Source organism: Grammomys surdaster, unplaced genomic scaffold (genome assembly GCF_004785775.1).
Source record: "Grammomys surdaster isolate TR1022 unplaced genomic scaffold, NIH_TR_1.0 126531, whole genome shotgun sequence".
Taxonomy (NCBI): domain Eukaryota; kingdom Metazoa; phylum Chordata; class Mammalia; order Rodentia; family Muridae; genus Grammomys; species Grammomys surdaster.
The window spans coordinates 8,556,004-8,573,679 of NW_021621323.1; the positions used below are offsets into that span (position 1 = coordinate 8,556,004).

General features: G+C 40.0%; 1 protein-coding gene across 1 annotated transcript in view; it reads right to left on the reverse strand.

Moving 5' to 3' along the window:
• Nucleotides 1-252: 252 nt before the first annotated feature.
• Ppa2 (pyrophosphatase (inorganic) 2) overlaps nucleotides 253-17,676 on the reverse strand; it is a 62,448-nt gene continuing 45,024 nt past the window's right edge. Inside the window, exons 8-12 of the mRNA XM_028760488.1 lie at nucleotides 11,792-11,919; nucleotides 9,273-9,358; nucleotides 4,784-4,853; nucleotides 1,642-1,681; nucleotides 253-442 (exon numbers count right to left, since the gene is read on the reverse strand). Coding sequence (XP_028616321.1) covers nucleotides 414-442; nucleotides 1,642-1,681; nucleotides 4,784-4,853; nucleotides 9,273-9,358; nucleotides 11,792-11,919 — 353 coding nt within the window. The 3' untranslated portion in view covers nucleotides 253-413. The remainder of the gene's footprint in view (nucleotides 443-1,641; nucleotides 1,682-4,783; nucleotides 4,854-9,272; nucleotides 9,359-11,791; nucleotides 11,920-17,676) is intronic.

The window sequence follows — 17,676 nt, forward strand, 5'->3', positions numbered from 1 at the left end:
TTACTTATACAGACAGTACTAAGAAAGGACAGTTTGGTTAAAATAGCCTTGGCTAATGATGGACTTGAAAAGCGCCTAGAAGTTATGAAAATAATAGTAATTGTTAAATTTTATTGCTAAATTCCTGATTGTACAGTTAACCAATTAGACACAAAGTAAATGAAATCATTAGCTAAATAATGCCTTAAGATTCTGCTATGAAATTAAGTGAAACCTTTTCTTTCTTTTATTAATAAATATATAAAAGAGAAGTTCAAAATTTATTTACAAGTTTATTTAAAAAGTTTTAACAATGATGTCTGACAGGAAGTCATCAGATGATCACCCACTTGCTACACAAAAGCACTGAAGGAACAGGAGCCCCCAGGGTCCTCAGAGATTGACGTCTCAGAGCAGAAGTCCCAGTGTCCCCATCAGTTGCGGAGGAAGTGCCACATTTCTTCTGTTTAAAGTATGGGGGGAGGGGAGGGAGGAAGAATAGGACATGTTTAGTTTAGGTCTGTAGAAAGTATACAGAAATTTTTTGTAAAGTCTCTATAATCTTAGCATGTCATCCCTTTACTAAGATTGGCTACTGCCTCCAGTTCTCCTGTTTTCAGTTGACTCAGCTTGATATAAAAGTACATTAGAAATTCTAGAACCTTCTCATGGTATTTTCTGGCCCCTTTTGAGGTCATTTTAGTCTTTAGTGAAGAGTACAGAAGTAGGCCTCTTGCAACAGTAGGAAAGGTTTAAAAACCCATTTTGCTGTAAAATTGTTTGTTAAATACCCAAAAGAAGATGTGCTGCAAAGAAAGCCCAACTGGCCAGCAGATGGGGACCACACCTGCTTTCCCATGGAGCCCTGTCTAGGGGCACCCTCACCCCTAAACGTCTTACAGATGGACATAGTCAGTTGTTCTCCTTTTTCTCTCCAAATTCACTAAGTTGGATATACTATCATTTTATATTAAAAGGCCAAAAGCATCGTCATATTTTGAAAGACACATGGTATGTGTATATGCTTACATTCTGAAATGTTACTAAAGAATACTTTTACTTGTTTCTCAAAACAGCTTCAAATAAAGGTAACCAAAGTCACATTAAAATGCCTAGAGATAATAAGATAAATCTTTTAGATTCAAATTTTTAGAGTCATCTTAAATTTACCAGAGCTGCCTGGAATCTGTCATTCACACAGAGCCATCAGTCATGAGAATGCCACACTGCCGCACACTATAGCAGCCACGAGGAAGCCTGAACAAGCCAGATGGCAGGTGCTTAGTCACCATGTCATCAAACCAGCTAGCCTCAAAATAACAATTGTGCTCCTCATTTGTTGAAGTTAGGACAAATGATATTTTATCTGGGCAATTTAATGGCCATCTGAAATCTATTTTTCTTAATTTACATAACTTTTAAACTAGTTTTATTTATTTATTGGTTTCTACTACTATAAACAAATGTATACATTTTGCTCTTAAGAACCATAACAAGGCCACTGACATGGGTCAAGGTGAGGGTGCCTGCTGCTAAGCCTGATGACCTGGAGTCTACCCCCAGAGTCTATGGCAGAAGGACAAATTGACTCCCAAAAGTGCACACTCACTCTCAGTCTCTCTCTTAAACCGACAAGTAAGGTTTGTAAGAGCCATACTGTACCTTCTACATTGCTTTCTTTACTCATCGAAGGTGTTGGAACCTAAAGGTAAGAATAGGAGAGAATTCATATACTTAATGTTTATATATGGGAAGTGAACACAAAAATATTTTTTAATGAGATTATAGAATAAAATTGAGTCTAACTTCAAAAAAGTAAAGATTCCTTCTGCTTTACTAGGGTGCTCATTCTTTCTAAGAAATAAGCCCCCAGATATAGAGTCAAATTAGAGAACGCATCCTCAGAAATACTTTCTATCAGTAACCCGCATGGCTCACTGCGTCCTCCACCCTGTAGCTGAGTGTGTGAAGACATTTTCTTTCAAGCCACACTCAGACAATGGCACCCAGGGACCACATTTAAGCAGCCTGTTCTGTCATGCTCACTCGTGGCGGCACTACCAAAGCAAGGTTCTTGATCCCTAATACATTTCCCCAGATCATCAATGGTTTGGTTAATTTCCCTTGAAATATATGGACGAGGAGCAGAAGGACAGAGGCTTATCATTATTATTCAATACATCTTCCTCTCTCTCACACACACAAACATGCTTAACTAGGCTGCTTTTTCGGGCAGCAGATTAAAACAAGTTTAAGAATACACAGACTGTAAGTTCCTCATCTTTCAACATTGTTGTATCTTTTTTGTATATTAAATGTCACAAAATTCTTTGGAAAATTCACTGGCTAAGTTTCCTGTATAAAATTAACATCTTTTTCTAATTGGCACTGCCAACCGTTTCAGAAATGGATGGTGCACAAACATAAAACAATCAAGCAATATTTTGTTAGCCTAAAAAGAACTGCAAAAAAGGAACAAACATGTTATCTCTTAAAACATTCATCACGACATTACTTAAAAAGTAATCTCAAGCATTCGGGAGGCAGAAACAGGCAGATCTCTTGAATTTGAGGTCGGCCTGGTCTACAGAGTTAGTTTCAGGACAAACGGGCCTATACAGAAATAACCAGTATCAAAACAAACAAAACAAAACACACAAATAAATAAATCTCAAGAAAGTTATTTCTCCATTGTTAGGACAGATTTCCTGATTGGTTAAATATATTTAAAACACATAAACCCCTATTTAAAGGGAAACAAACGTTATGGGAAGCCAGATAATGACAATCAGAGTTCTGTCACAGTTAAGAAACACCTTCTCTGCCAGGCGGTGGTGGCACACGCCTTTAATCCCAGCACTTGGGAGGCAGAGGTAGGCGGATTTCTGAATTGAGGCCAGCCTGGTCTACAGAGTGAGTTCCAGGACAGGACAGCCAGAGCTACACAGAGAAACCCTGTCTTGAAACAAAACAAAACAAAACAAAACAAAACAAAACAAAACAAAACAAAAACAAAGAAGAAGAAACATCTTCACATTAGAGAAGAGGATGATGTTTAAATTTGAAAGTAACAACCATGGTTTAATGAAAAGCATCAGATATTTAACTCTTCAGTGTTGACAATTATTTCCCGATGTTTTTATTGAAAAAAATATTTTTTATACCATATATTCTGATAATGTTTTCCCTGAACTATTCCAGGTCTTCCTTACCCATCCGACTCCCTATCTTCCTTCTGTTCTGATTCTGAACGACAAGGACAACAGTGCATAAGTTCATTTCCCTATCTTATCAACGACAGCTAGTTTTAAACTTTCTGTGTCTGGTCTTATAAGCACATACGTTAGTATTTCCATATCTAGAAGGAAAATTTCAGAATAGTGAGTTAGAACCATCTTCCAGTCTCAGTAAGAATGACTTAGCATTCTTTGAAGTAATTATAACCAGCTATCCTGCCAAGGTAATCACTGAGTATGGGGCCTTTCTCTGACCATCCAGCATCATCAGATTTTTAAACTCTAGGTAATCTGATAACTATGAAACTCCACGGCATCTTGTTATTAGCTTTGTGAGACTTGGTCTCACTCCCTCACTCCCTCACAGAGGCTGACTTGGAACTCAGTATGCTGCTTGAGTCAGTCCTAAGCTCACAGCAATCCTCAGGCTCCCACAGGCTAAGACACAGGCATCCTTCTGCCTGTGGCCTTGGACTTAGAAGGCTCTCCTGTTACGCTCAGTTGCCCACTCCGTCACCTACAACAGCAGGCTCGTTTGCGTGCCCCTTTCCTATTGAGCTGTCCCAGACCGCTGCTCAATGACTACAATTCCCAACCTCTTCTTGCCGTTGTAGCCCCTCTTCCTACTTATTTTTCATCATGGTAATTATTGTCCATTGAAAACCTATCTATAAAAAAAAAAAAGAAAACCTATCTATTTCACATCTGCATTTATCATTTATCTTCCCAACTAAAATGTAAGTTTCAAAAGGATACAAATTTTTGTATTTTTTTTTTTTAGTGTGCACTCTAGCACTGATTCACCACCACAGAGCAGGTTATAATTGAATAGTTGATGAATTAGTGGTGGGAAAATCCAAATTAGAAGCAGCCATAATTAACAAATAACATTTAGGAACATTTTAGTTGTTCATGAAGACCTAAACTTACAAGTTTCTACCTCATAATTAGCTAAAAGCCCTTAATTTATAAGGGGGATTTTTAAGCCTGTTAAATCTCTGTTAAATACACTCTATATACCTAATCATCTAAATATTAATGCTATTTAGTGTTCTCTAATTAAGAATTAATAAACTGGTAGAGCCAGTTGTCGTCACACAGCATTATCACTAAGGCGAAGGGCCGGAAGCCTCCAACAAAGCAAAGCTTGTGACTTAGGTGATCTGTGTGCAAATGACAAGGAGGGCTTTAGGTGCTTCAATCTCTTCAGCCAAAATGCACCTGCTCTATGCAGACAATTCGAGGGACAACTGACTGGGAGAGCAGAGCACAGAGAGGAAATGCATGCAGACGGCTGTGGACTGGGAACATGAAGACAATTTGAACCCAGAATTTAAGAAGTAAACTAGAAGGTTTTAATAGCCTCTGACTTAAATGACCCAGCCCCCTCCAAAAAAAAAAAATCCAACAACAATAACAACAACCAAAAAGCTAACTTCAATAGCATTATTTCACTTTATGCTCCCCAAAGGTCTTGACATGCTTTGTGGCTACATCCTTCAGGACCTCAGTAAGTGATCTTATGATATGTACATGATTAAAAGACGTCTTGGATACTGGCTCCTTACCGATTCAACTAGTGATTTTGCTTCTTCTGTAGTGCAGTGGAAAGGACTATCACAGATGTGCACATTTACACTGCAGAAGAGAAAGGATGTTAGTTAACACAGCTGAAAATGACCGACCACAAACACTGCGGGGCTGATGACGTCAGCCAAAGAAGAGCGGATGGAGCAAGGGCAGACCAGTGAGAGGAGACCTAGTGTGCACGAATGGGGAATAATGCACTACACTGCACTCTCCGCAGTCACAACAGGTTTACAATGATGTAATGTCAAAACAATTCCCTGGTGCATACATCAACATCCCAACTATATTTAACCTTGATTAAGACACAAATCAACATGCAGAGTGAGATGGTGTGAGGACATTCTCCTGTCTGGAAAAATCACTGGTACTGGAAAGATACTGAATTTCTGTCTCAAAGAGAATCAGAAGAATAAGAAGAAGCAAAAAGTAGGACATGAAAACTTTCCTAAGTTGGGCACCCTGAGAAGGCAAAGGACCAGCCTTGGCTTACTCTTCAATCAGTAAGGGCTTGGAAACTCGTGTCCTTGATAGTTTGGAAGACCTGGAAGCACGCTACCACTGCCCAGGCCCCGCTCCCCAGATGACAGCAGAGGCCACTATCACTCTTACATACAGTAAGGCCAATTTCTAAAAGTTTCAAAGAATAGCTGGTGGGTTGAAATGGGTGTAGAAAACATTATCCGAGAAGGGAGCTATGACCAAGTTCCTTTTTTTAATCAAAGGAAAAAGCGACAAGCAATGATTGTCTCCTAAGAGATGAATGTGGGGGACACAAACACTCATTTTCTCTCAAAAGGACCTAACAGCTACATATGATCAAACTTATCGTCATTATTGCTTTCTGAAACGTGTTGGGAGTCTGTGGAAGAGCTGTCCATGTGTGTGTATGTTGTTCAGACTCCATGTGTCTGTAACTGGCAAGATGATTACAGTAGGTTCTCATCCTGCATCATATGCAGCGTATAACTTAGCTTCATTTTTGCCACGAACAATATTTAATTTATAAATTGTCTGTAGATTTTTAAATAACATTATTAATGTAGGTTTTTATTGATGTGTGTGTATACACTTTGTCACTGCATGCATGTGAAAACCAGAGGACAGCCTCCAGGAGCTGCTTCTCTCCTTCATCCAGATGGGTCTGAGGAATTGAACTCAGGTCATCAGGCTTGGTGGCAAGTACCTTCACCTGCTGAGCCATCTGGTTCAGATCTTTTTAAAATTTGTTTATCTTAGTTTTTTTGAGGTAGTCCTTGCTATGTGTCCCATGGTGGAACAGAACTTTCAATCCCCGTTCCTCAGCCTCTCCTGCTCCAGGACTCCAGGTGTGCACATGGCACCTGGCTCTCTGTGAAAAGGCTCAACGAGAAGTGCCAGTTGTATTTTAAGTTATAATTTCTTTACGTTTTCTTGTCTCCACAGATCATGTCTGAATAGCTTGAAAACTGAGACCAGTAGAGTCTGAAGCCAGCTGTGTCAGCTAATGAGAGTAAAAATAACAAGAGGGGGCTGGAGAGATGGCTCTGTCATTAAGAGTATTGAACTGCTTGCTCTTCCAGAGGTCCTGAGTTCAATTCCCAGCAACCACATCGTGGTTCACAACTATTGGTAATGGGATCCAACGGCTTCTTCTGGTGTGTCTGAAGACAGTGATAGCATATTCACATACTTACAATAAATAAATCTAAAAAAAATTATTGAAAAAAAATAACAAGAGGGCTAAAGAGATGGCTTAGCAGCTAAGAGCACTGGCTGCTTTTCCAGAGGACCAGGATTTGATTCACAGCACCTCTATGAGGCTCACAACTATCTGTTACTCCAGTTCCAGGGGATTTGTCACCCTCTTCTGGACTCTGTGGGCAATGCATACACATGGTGCAGAGACATGCAGTCCAAACACCCATACACATAAAAGATAATACAATAAGAAAACATTAAAATAAAGGCAGTAGGCAAAACAACTAGATACTGCAAGGTCTTAAGTGCTCGTCCTCTAGAGAAAGTATAGGGTGGGATAAGTCCATTCTACCTTACAACTGCTGGGCAAAGGGAAGTGAGAACATAGGCAGTGTCCATAATAATTAGGACTGCCAAACAGAATGCAAAATATCTGACTACATTTAAACTGCATATGAGCATAATTTTCCAAAAATATTTTAAAAACCAATTGTTCTAAAATTCAACATGAACTGTATACAGTTTTAATCTGTTGATCTGATAACCCTATTTCTAATGTAACCCTCCACTCCTACAACAAAGGAAGGTACACACAGCAGCATTAGAAAAGAACAACATTAAAGCCAGCATTAGAACACTTTAAAATACTGATTTTTTTTTTAAATTCAATTAAATGTTTTCACAGGTAACCAGGATACGCCAACTGGCTCTGTTGCCTTTTCACTTTGGGTTATTATTAGTCAAAAAGCCAGTGAGTATTTTCGTCAATAAAGTATATCATCTAGAGCAGTTGTTCTCAGCCTTCCTAATGCTGTGACCTTTAATACAGCTCCTCATGCTGTGCTGATCCCCAAGCATAAAATTGTTTTCTTACTACTTTATAACTGTACTTTTGCTACTGTCATGAATGGCAATGCAAATGTCCGTGTTTTGTATGGTCTTAGGCGATTGCTGTGAAGGGGTTGGTGAGCCCCCTGGTTGAGAACTGCTAATCTAAAGTAGAAGAACATGCATGCATATGCATGTGTGTATGCTATCTGTTCCTCTACCAGGATTTTCTAAAGTACTTTGTACTTGGACTGCTGGAAGGGATAATGTGTATTACTCAGCTGTTCTGTGCTGGTTTAGCTGTATTTGGTGGTGTGGGTCTGTAACCCCAGCTACTAGGGAAGCTGAGAGAGGTGGGCAAGCTCAAGACCTGCACAGCACTGAGGAAGAAGCTCACGGCCCATACAGGTGCTGTGGTGAGACTCTGTCTCAAAACCAAAAAGAAAAGAAAGGAAAAGTGTATCCAACATTGATTAATATTCCTTTGCAATTTCAAAATTTATACTGTGTCTCAGACTTTTCTGGATGCTAGAAACAAAACATAGAGCCAATGAGTTCTCTACATAACTTTCAATCTTCAGGTCTTTCAGCCCTCAAGCTGGTAACAGCCTGTGGGAGAAGCTGATAATCACTGAATGATTAGGGTGTTTGTACCTACTGAAAAAAAAATGTGATTGAAAATAGCACAAAAAAACGTGTTTTTTTTTTTTTAATTTTAAGGTACTGAACGTCTTTGTTCTAAATTTATAAAAGTCCTAGCTTGCAAAACTAACTGAACAAATCGTTTACAAGTGATGTACACAGTACACACAGAATGTCAAGGACTGAGCCAAGAAGACACAGCATTGCAGCTAAAAAATCACCAATATCAAAAATGCTGTATACACTAAACATAAATTATATTTAGAAATTAAAAAGACATGTTAAAAAAAATAGATTACGGCACAAAATCACAGATTAAATGGGAAAGAAATGATTACCTGAAAATAACAGATATAAAAGAAAACTTATAGGGTCAAGAATATAGAATTTTAATCAATGAAAATGATTGTCTTCCAGTGAGTCTCAAGCCTGACAAAGGCTCACAGTCATGAGTACCAAAGTCAGTGTCCAGGGTTCACGCCGTCAAAGCTTTTCACTTTAAAGTGATACAACCAAGAAAAACCAGGAAGAGGACACCAGGGTGTGGGGCTGCTGCTGCGTCTGGTTCATGACCCTTAAGAGTTTGTAAAAGAAAATGCTACTGGGGCAAATATATACAGAACTAGATAGAACTGCTGGCACTATTGACGGGCATATAAAGAACTATGCCTCTGTGTGTGTGTGTGTGTGTGTGTGTGTGTGTGTGTGTGTGCACAGTACAGCCACATATGCATTTATTCCTGTGCATGGATTTCAGGTGCAGGGGTGCATTCGTGCCACAGTGCATGCACAGCTGGTCCTCTGCCTCTGGACTTAGGTCCAGGGGATTAGAATCTGATAGCTAGGCTTACAAAGCAGCGCTGGTGTCTGCTGCCACCACATTGGCGCTGCAAGAGGATGCCCTATGAATCAAATGTACCTTCCTTTGGGAAGTGAAAAACAACACTAAAGAAAATAACTTCAAGACATAAATACCTTGGGATAATTGAAAAATATGTTTCTTTGATCAGAACTACTTTCTTACTCCATCTTTGCACCTATCACAAGACATCGAATTAAACATTTATTTACTTATAAACTACTATCAGTATATCTTATTGAGACAGAAATCACTTGATAGAAATGAACCAAGTTGGATTCCTAGCTGTCAGTAAAAGCTACCACTCAGCAATACCACTAAGAGATGTTCTGGAATTTTTAAGTGAAAAAGAAATGAACTCCCTTCTTTGAAACTCTGGGACTTGAGCACTTAGGAAACTTGAGCTTAGCAGAAGCTGACAATAAGTTAACATGGTATGTACAGAAGAGACACGTTCTTACCAACTGATAGCGCCCTTGTCACATTTCTTCATAACCATCTCTTTCCAACGTTCATGTGCAGAGTTAATAACTTCAAGGGCAAAAGCCTAGTTTCAACCAAAAACAGACAGAGCTAGTTGGGACCTAGTTCCAACCAAAGCAGCATTCTATCCACATAGAACTGTGAAGCACCTGAACGCTGGAATTGGGCAAATGAGCAGAAAACTTCCTTAGTTACCAGCTGAGATACCAGTGTTTACTTACCTTCACTAAGCCTCAATTTCATATTCAGAGGAATAACACAGAATGAGGGTGGAGTGGGGTGCATTCTATATAAGGGGCAGGCAAATGAAATCCTGTGGGTCAAACATGGGTTGCCACCTGTCTTTGTCCCGGGGATGCTTTAGTGACGCAATGGCAGTACTGAGTGTTAGGGAGCCACACTGTGTGTAAAGCCTAAAACATTTACAATCTGACCTGTGCAGACATAGTTTGTCCGTCTTGGATCTAAACCACAGAGCTAATAATGCATAAATAAAATGATGCAGTGCCACGCTTAGCCTAGCCCAAGACCTGGGAGGGAGAATACACATGTGGTCAGCATTGCGTGACTGCACACAGTCTCACCGTAATTTTGGACAACTCACTGTCTAAAACCACTGCCCCAACTTTTTCTTAGTAGTAATTCATAGAATATCTAGAATTTCATAATCAGTAATGAACAAACATTTGGCTAGGTGTATATCTAGTAACATTACATAACGAAGATCTTTACTCAAAGGAAAAAAATTATTTTTACTTATTTTTTCAAAATTAGTGTGTGTGTGCGAGCTTGCGTGTGCACACGCATCTGAGATTGTTTATGGGCATTGCCTGTGTGCAGGAGCCCTGGAGGTCAGAGGAGGGTATCAGATGCCCTTGAAGATGAGTTACAGGGAGATGTGACCCATTATATGGATGCTAGAAGCCAAACTGAGTCCTCCTCCAAAGCAGTGAGACCTCTGAACCAATGAGCCATCTCTCCAGGCACAAGAAAAGTATTTTGCTTATTTTTCCCCACTAAATGTTGTTTCTTTTCTTTAAGGAGAAGCTCTGTTTATTAACTAACTCATACTAGCTTTATGCTTCTCAATTACAACTAATAATTATCATACTGAAGAAATAATCTTGGGCTCTGAGATTGAATCGTAATGAGAAATTTAACCCGTGGAAAAAAAATTCTCTCAAGTCTACATCTGAAAAAAAAGAGAATGGTGTTATTCTCAAGGAGGTAGCATTGGGGTACTATTCTAGATAGGGGATAAGAAATGGAAATTATTATGTGAATAATACAGGGAAGGATTCTTAGATAAAATTATTCAGATAATTCTGTTTGTAATAAATTCTAGAATCTGCTTAACGAAATGGGCTGGCAAGCTCTAGAATTACAAAATGAGAGCCATTTTTAAACCATGCAAAAGAGGCACAATTAAATGTTTCTGAGTTAGGCTCTGTATTTCAATAGCAATCATAAGAAGCAATACATAAAGTGATTCCTGTTACAAGAATCATCTGGTCATCACACAGAAAAGAATCAATGTTTATTAAAAGCTGCCAGAACACAGATGACACTTGACTCTGTAAATTCACAACTTGCCAAGCTACCTTTGAGAATATAAAGAACTCTGTGTGTGTGTGTGTGTGTGTGTGAAAGAGAGAGCGAGCGAGAGAGAGAGAGAGAGAGAGAGAGAGAGAGAGAGAGAAAAGAAAAATTTATCTCAAAAATTTCCAGCATTGCATTTTTAATACAAGTCTAAAATACTTTTTATATTTTAAAACTGAACAAAACCCTCGTGACATTAAGGATCCTTTTAACGAGCCTTTTAAGAAAACTCTGAGTCCAGCAATCAATCTTGCAGAAAAATACTTGCTGTCAGTTTTAAGCTTTCATTAAATGCTTTGTTTCACTTAAGTGAACACAAGTGGACACACTTTCTGTGCCCACTTAGAAGTTGGTTAAGAGTGTGCAATTTATTCAGTGGTAACAGCTTTAAAAAAATATTCCATATTTTAGACTTCAGCTTCTTGGCTGATTTTCTCCATTTGTGTCATATTAGATTAGAAATATTCTTATGGAAGCTTTGTGGCATTCTAACGGAAAAACCCTTTATCAGTGAGACAATTCAAGTGTTCTCTTAATTGTTAAGCAACTTCATGCAGTCATGGTAAGATTCAGACAGGAGGAAACACTGGAGGGAATTACAGTAAGGGAGAACAGCCTCCTCAGACCAGGAAACGAAGCAGATTTCCTCAGACACAATTTGCAAAGTTCAAACTCACACATTCCTACACTTTCTGGGATGAGTTTTAAGTAGATTAGCCTTGTTGATTCACTTAAATATTCCTAAAAAAAAAAAAAGGAATCCTTAAATACAGACATCAGTAAAGTGTGCTGTCTTTCTTCCATATGTGATGTGAACATTCACATCAGCTCATCTCAGTGAAGCACGCGCTATCAGACATCAAGAGGTGTGCACTCACACACAGAGCCTCATCTTTACCTTGTTTTTGAACTCTCCATTAAAAGCAAACTTGTTTTCTGGTTTTCCATCTGGTACCTTATAGAGTCTAAACCAATTGAGCGTGGCTTCCAGGTAACCTGGTTTGAACTTCTTAACATCATCAATATCTGAGAGGGAAGAAACAAACGCATTTTGTTAAAAATCATTGACACTCAGCACTCCAGGTAGCCCTGGCCTGAGGAAGGCCAGAAATGTGGGGCCAAGTCTGGTTTAGACTGTAACCAATTGCTCTGGCAATGGTTGGCATGTCTCAAATCACATGCAGACGTCAGTTTCCCTATGTAAAATACTGTTCCTTCATTCTACAGACATTTACTGAGACCTTTCGTATTTGGGTTTCTTTGTTTGGTTTGGTTTGGTTTTTTTTTTTTTTTCAAGACAGGGATTCTCTGGGTAGCCCTGGCTGTTCTAGAACTCGATTTATAGACCAGGCTGACCTTGAACTCAGAGATCCGCCTCCCTCTGCCTCCCTAGTACTGGGATAAAGGTGAGCGCCACCACACCAAGCTCGGATACAGGTTTCTTTCTGTCTGGAAGTTCAGAGGCCTACATAAGAGAGGAGGCAGACAGATTCCAAATGGTAATAAAATACAAGGAGGTTGTCACAGATAGACACAGGATGGTAATATCAGGTAAGGGAGGGAAAGAAGAAACCAGAAGAGTCCCGTGAGAAGTCAGGTAGGAGAGAAAAGGCAGAAGGAACAGCATGTAGGAGGCAAGGGAGTAAGCCCTGGGCAATAAATCACAGGCCAGGACAGTGTTAAGACTTAAGACAGGGTGGAGAGGGAGGAGACACTCCAAAGAAGGAAGGGCCAGTGGGTAGCACATACCATGACAAGGATTTGTCTCATCTGACAGGTAAGGAGAGGGGTTAAACTAGTCAAATCCCAGTTTCAGGACTCATGTTTTTTGGAAATACTAGCCTAAACATTAAGAACACAAATGAGAGGGGTACCCAGAAGGTGGCACACTGAGAATGGATGAGAAAGGCTGTGTGACTTTTATTCTGTATTTAAAGACCTCTCATTATGTGTCACGCTGTGCAAGGCTGTGAGAACTGACATACGTAAGGGAGGACGCAGGCCAGAAGCTGTCATGGCTGACCCTGTAAGAAGAAGCAGACAGCAAAGAAACAAACGTGTTCAGGGGCAAAAGCCCCATAAAGAAAATGAAGCCAAGTAAGGAAGGCAGTTGTGAGTCAGGGGCTTAAACAGGGCAGGACCTGAATGGTACAAAATAATTATCCTAACTCAGCCATGGCTTCCAGGGTTTACCTTTAATGACACACACTGGAATATAATTGGAAGAAAAATCACTGATTGCAATTGATTAAACCCTTGTTCAATGAGGTCCGCAGGGAAGCAGCCTTTCTAATAATAAAAGTATAATAAATACTTGCCAATATACTGTAACTAAAGGAGAAGTTTAGAATCATCCTGAGATGTACAATATATCGCATCAAATAACAAACAGATGTGGTAAATCTGAAAAATCAGACAGCTATAAGTGAAAAGCAAGGGGTGACACACAGACAGGGAGAGTCCAGAAACTGCTTGGAGTCGTCGAAGCCCCGCCCTGTCACGTGGCAGGGAAAGGCTGGGCACTTTGTAGGCTCTGCTCAGACACAGGAGCAGTACTCCCTTGCTTGCTCACACTTGCCCCTTGCTTGGTGTCCAGGGAGAGGTTGAACACCTCCAGAGCTGGGAGCTTCTTGTAAGGGAAATGGACCTGGTAGGGTAGATCCTGGGACAAGAGAGAGCTTCAGGTTTCTGCCAGCACTCTGAAATGATACTAGGGGCTACACATCTCCAAAACATTTTGAAACAAAAAGTATCAATGTTCCAATTAACCACAGGGAGTGGGGTGAGCAGGGGTAACTTGCTTAGGGAGTGCAGGTTACAGGTAACATAACACTGATGGAACCATGGTCACTGACGGCAGAGACTCTAAGACTGGGGCTCCTACACCACCCATCCTTTCAGTAAGGCTCACTCTGCCCTGGGTTACACACTCCCAAACTCTTCACCTAATACAGTGTTGTTTCCTCCCCAAAGTCTGTTTATCTTCATATTTTTCTGCTTATATGAGAGGTTCTTTCTATGGTGGATTTTCCATTATCATTTTCTTATATCCCCATATTCTCACAAAGCATCTCTGGAAACAGATTAAGTCCAGGTTTTTCCACTTAATGTTATATTATTTGATTGGGAAAATATCTTAGTATACAAATGTTGAACTAAAAATGTACTTTAATTTCCAAAATAATTTCTTATACTTCAATCTGATGGATGACTTTATCCCTGCACCTCACCCAATCAGTGGCTTTTATTCCACTGTATAAAACATTTTATTATCTTTACCTAACACATCAATTTCAAGGAAAGAAGAAGCTAATTAACCACTACCCTTTTCAGTCAAGGAAGCTCTTTGCTGAGAACTTATGGAGGGGACCTTTACGATACCATTGATTAAAAATGTCAAACATTTAATAATGCCAAAAATAAGTACAAATCTCCAGTAGAAGCTAAACTTGCCAATTCTCATTTAATTACATCCCTGGGGAAAACAGCTGCATTTTCATAAACAACACAAAGCTCAGACAAAATCAGAAGCACGCCATTTTAACATTTTAAGAACCTCAGTAGTAAATGTCCAACCAGAAATCCAGAAAAAAGTCAATGAATGACTTTTCTAAAGGCATGAAACACTGTACTTAAAATCGATAAGAACACATTTATGTTAAACATAAGGAGACTATAGCGAAGAGAGCCCGACAGGTTTGCTAAGATGTGTGATGGGCGTAAACAATAAATCAGAACCTGGAGATGTTCAACTCTTAACCTGGTTTTCCTCTGGGTGCATAGCTACACTGTCCAGCCAAAGGTGTTGGAGATAAACGCAGCCGTGTTTATACGTTTTCTTCACCATGGTAAAATATGCACTGTGTAGTACTGTTCCCTGTAGTGGTTTTTAGGAGTTTAGCTTGGTGGCATTGTGCCCATCCATAATGTCTAACCGCTGCCACTGTCCCTCTGCAGGCCTGGCTCTGTCGGATGCGTTTTTATAATTTATGCTATTTTAAAGAAAAGTAGCAATTTTCTAGCTCCCATTTATTCCTACCCTTAGGATTTTATATGAAGGTTTATAATGTGGACAATGACGCCATTTACTGCAAAGATGGACCGCTCCAACAATAAGCACGAAGAACCTGGAAGTGCTTATTTAGAAAACCAAGCTAAATACATCTCGGTTTCTCTTCTGGACCAATTAAGCTCTTTTAATTGAACCACTTATCACTTTACTGAACTAATTAACAAAGACTCTCACTGTGTTAAATATCTTGACTGTGGTGTGTGCTGAGTCTGGTGGAACCTTCTAGAAGGAAGCACGCATCGCTCCCACCAGCAGTTGGGTTTTACCTCTGCCAAGTATCAGGTGTCTTCCCTCCTAAGGCAGTCTGCAGTGGTTATCTGTGGCTGGAGTTAGGGAATTAACTAAACATTTATGTAAGCAGGTGAATGTATTAATACAAAAGTGTTGGCGTCTGTGAAATTAAGTTTGAATGTTCTGAAAAAAAAATCCAATAAAACTGGTGACTAAAAACATCTGTCATCAATTTAGGGGTGGTAATAAAACAGAAAAACTAAACATCTCCTCTGCATGCAGACTGCTGAGCTAGTGGTGTGGGAAAAGCAGAAATCAAGTGTATGCACTTCAGTGAACTCTTTTCTTAAAATGTTATTTTTGTCCTTTTATTTTACATGCATGACTTTACCTACATGTGTACCACATGCATGCCTAGTCCCTATGGAGGCATGCAGAGGATCCCTGGAACCGGGGTTACAAATGGTTGTGAGCTGCCATGTGGGTGCTGGGACTCAAATCATGGTCCCCTTGAAGAACAGCCCATGTTTGTAAACACTGAGCCACCTCTTCAGCCCCTTCAGAGGAGGCGTGTATGAATTGCAGGAACAACCATTCAGAGTTCTGCTATTCATGTTTTTCACAGTGGAGACAGAACGGAGAAATACCTTGCAGTCCAAGCGTGCTTTAAGCTCTGAGGCCAGGGAAGAGCAAAGTCCTGGGCTAGAACTTAGTGAACGATGGGGCTTGAGAGGGGAGAGAGCAGCCACGTGCCTGTCACACACGACTCTTGGGGTCACACTGAGGACTTTGGCTTTCATGTTCAAACGGTTCAGGGCAGAGCACACATGTAGGAGGAAGATCCCTCCATTGCCAGGTGGAAAAACAATCACCCTGCACAAAGTAAAAACTGAAGCAAGAGTCCCAGTAAGAGTCTTATACGGCTGGGCGTGGTGGTGCGAGTGCAGGTCTTTAATCCCAACAATAAAGGCAGAGACTGGATCTCTGTGAACTTGAGGCTGGCCTGGTCTATGTAGTAGGTTCCTACACAGCTAGGACTATGTAGAGTGACTCTGTTTCAAAAAACAAAACAAAAAAAAAGATGCAGGGGTGGGAGAGGGGAGAGGGGAGAGGGGAGAGGAGAGAGGGGAGAGGGGAGAGGGGAGAGGGAAGAGGGGAGAGGGGAGAGGAGAGAGGGGAGAGGGGAGAGAGGAGAGAGAAAGAGAGAGGGGGGGAGGGAGAGGGAGTGAGCGAGAGAAATATCTATATTCATTGAAGAAAGAGATTGAAGAAGATATCAGAAGACACAAAGATCTTCCATGCTCATGGATAGGTAGGATTAATATAGTCAAAATAGTCATCCTACCAAAAGCCATCTACAGGTTCAATGCAATCCCCATCAAAATTCCAACATAATTCTTCACAGAACTTGAAAGGACAAATTTCATATGGTATCAGAAAAAAAATAGGATAGCTACATCATAAATAAAACTAAAAATAAAACACTGGAAATATCACTATCCATGATCTCAAATTTTACTACAGAGCCATAGTAATCAAAACTAGCACACATGATACTAGCATAAAAACAGATGAGTTGGTCACTGGCGTCAAACTGAAGGCCCAAATGTAAATCCAGATCCCTATAAATATCTGATTTTTTATTTTCTTTTTTTAAAAAAGGCCAGAAATACACACTAGGAAGACGACAGCATCTTCAACAAATGGTGCTAGTTAAACTGGATAGCTGCATGTAAAAGAATGTACATAGATCCATCATTACCATCCTGCACAAAACTCAACTCCAAATGGATCAAGCACTTCAACTTAAAGACAGATAACCCAGGTATGATAGAAGAAAAAATTGGGACTAGCTTTGAACTCATTGGCACAGGGAAAGACTTTCTGAGAAGAACACTGATAGAGCAGACTCTATGATCAACAATTAATAAATGGGACCTCAGGAAACTGAAAATCTTCTCTACAGCAAAGGACGTTATCATCTGGAGAAAGTGGTAGCATAGAGAATGGGCTTTTCCATTTGATAGAGGGCTAATATCTAAAATAAAATTTTAAAAAACTGAAAAAACAAACCAGACAAAAAAATCAAATAGCCCAATTAAAAAATGGCACACAGACCTAGATGGAGCGCTAAAAGATGAAAAATGGCTGAGAAACACTTAATGAAAGGTTCAGCACCCTTAGTCAGTAGGGAAATACAAATCAAAATTACACCATCTTACACCAGTCAGAATGGCCAAGATAATAGAACAAGGACATGGGGTAAGGGAAAAACACTCACTCACTGCAGATTTGTACAGCCACTATGGGGTGGTGGTTCCTCAGGATGCTGGGACTTGATCTTCAAGATCCAGCTATACTACTCTTGGGCATACCCCAAAGGACTCTCCTTCCTACCACAGAGACACTTGCTCAGTATTCATTGCTGCTATATACATAATAGCCTGAAACTGGAAACAGACTCTTCCTCCCTCTCTCCC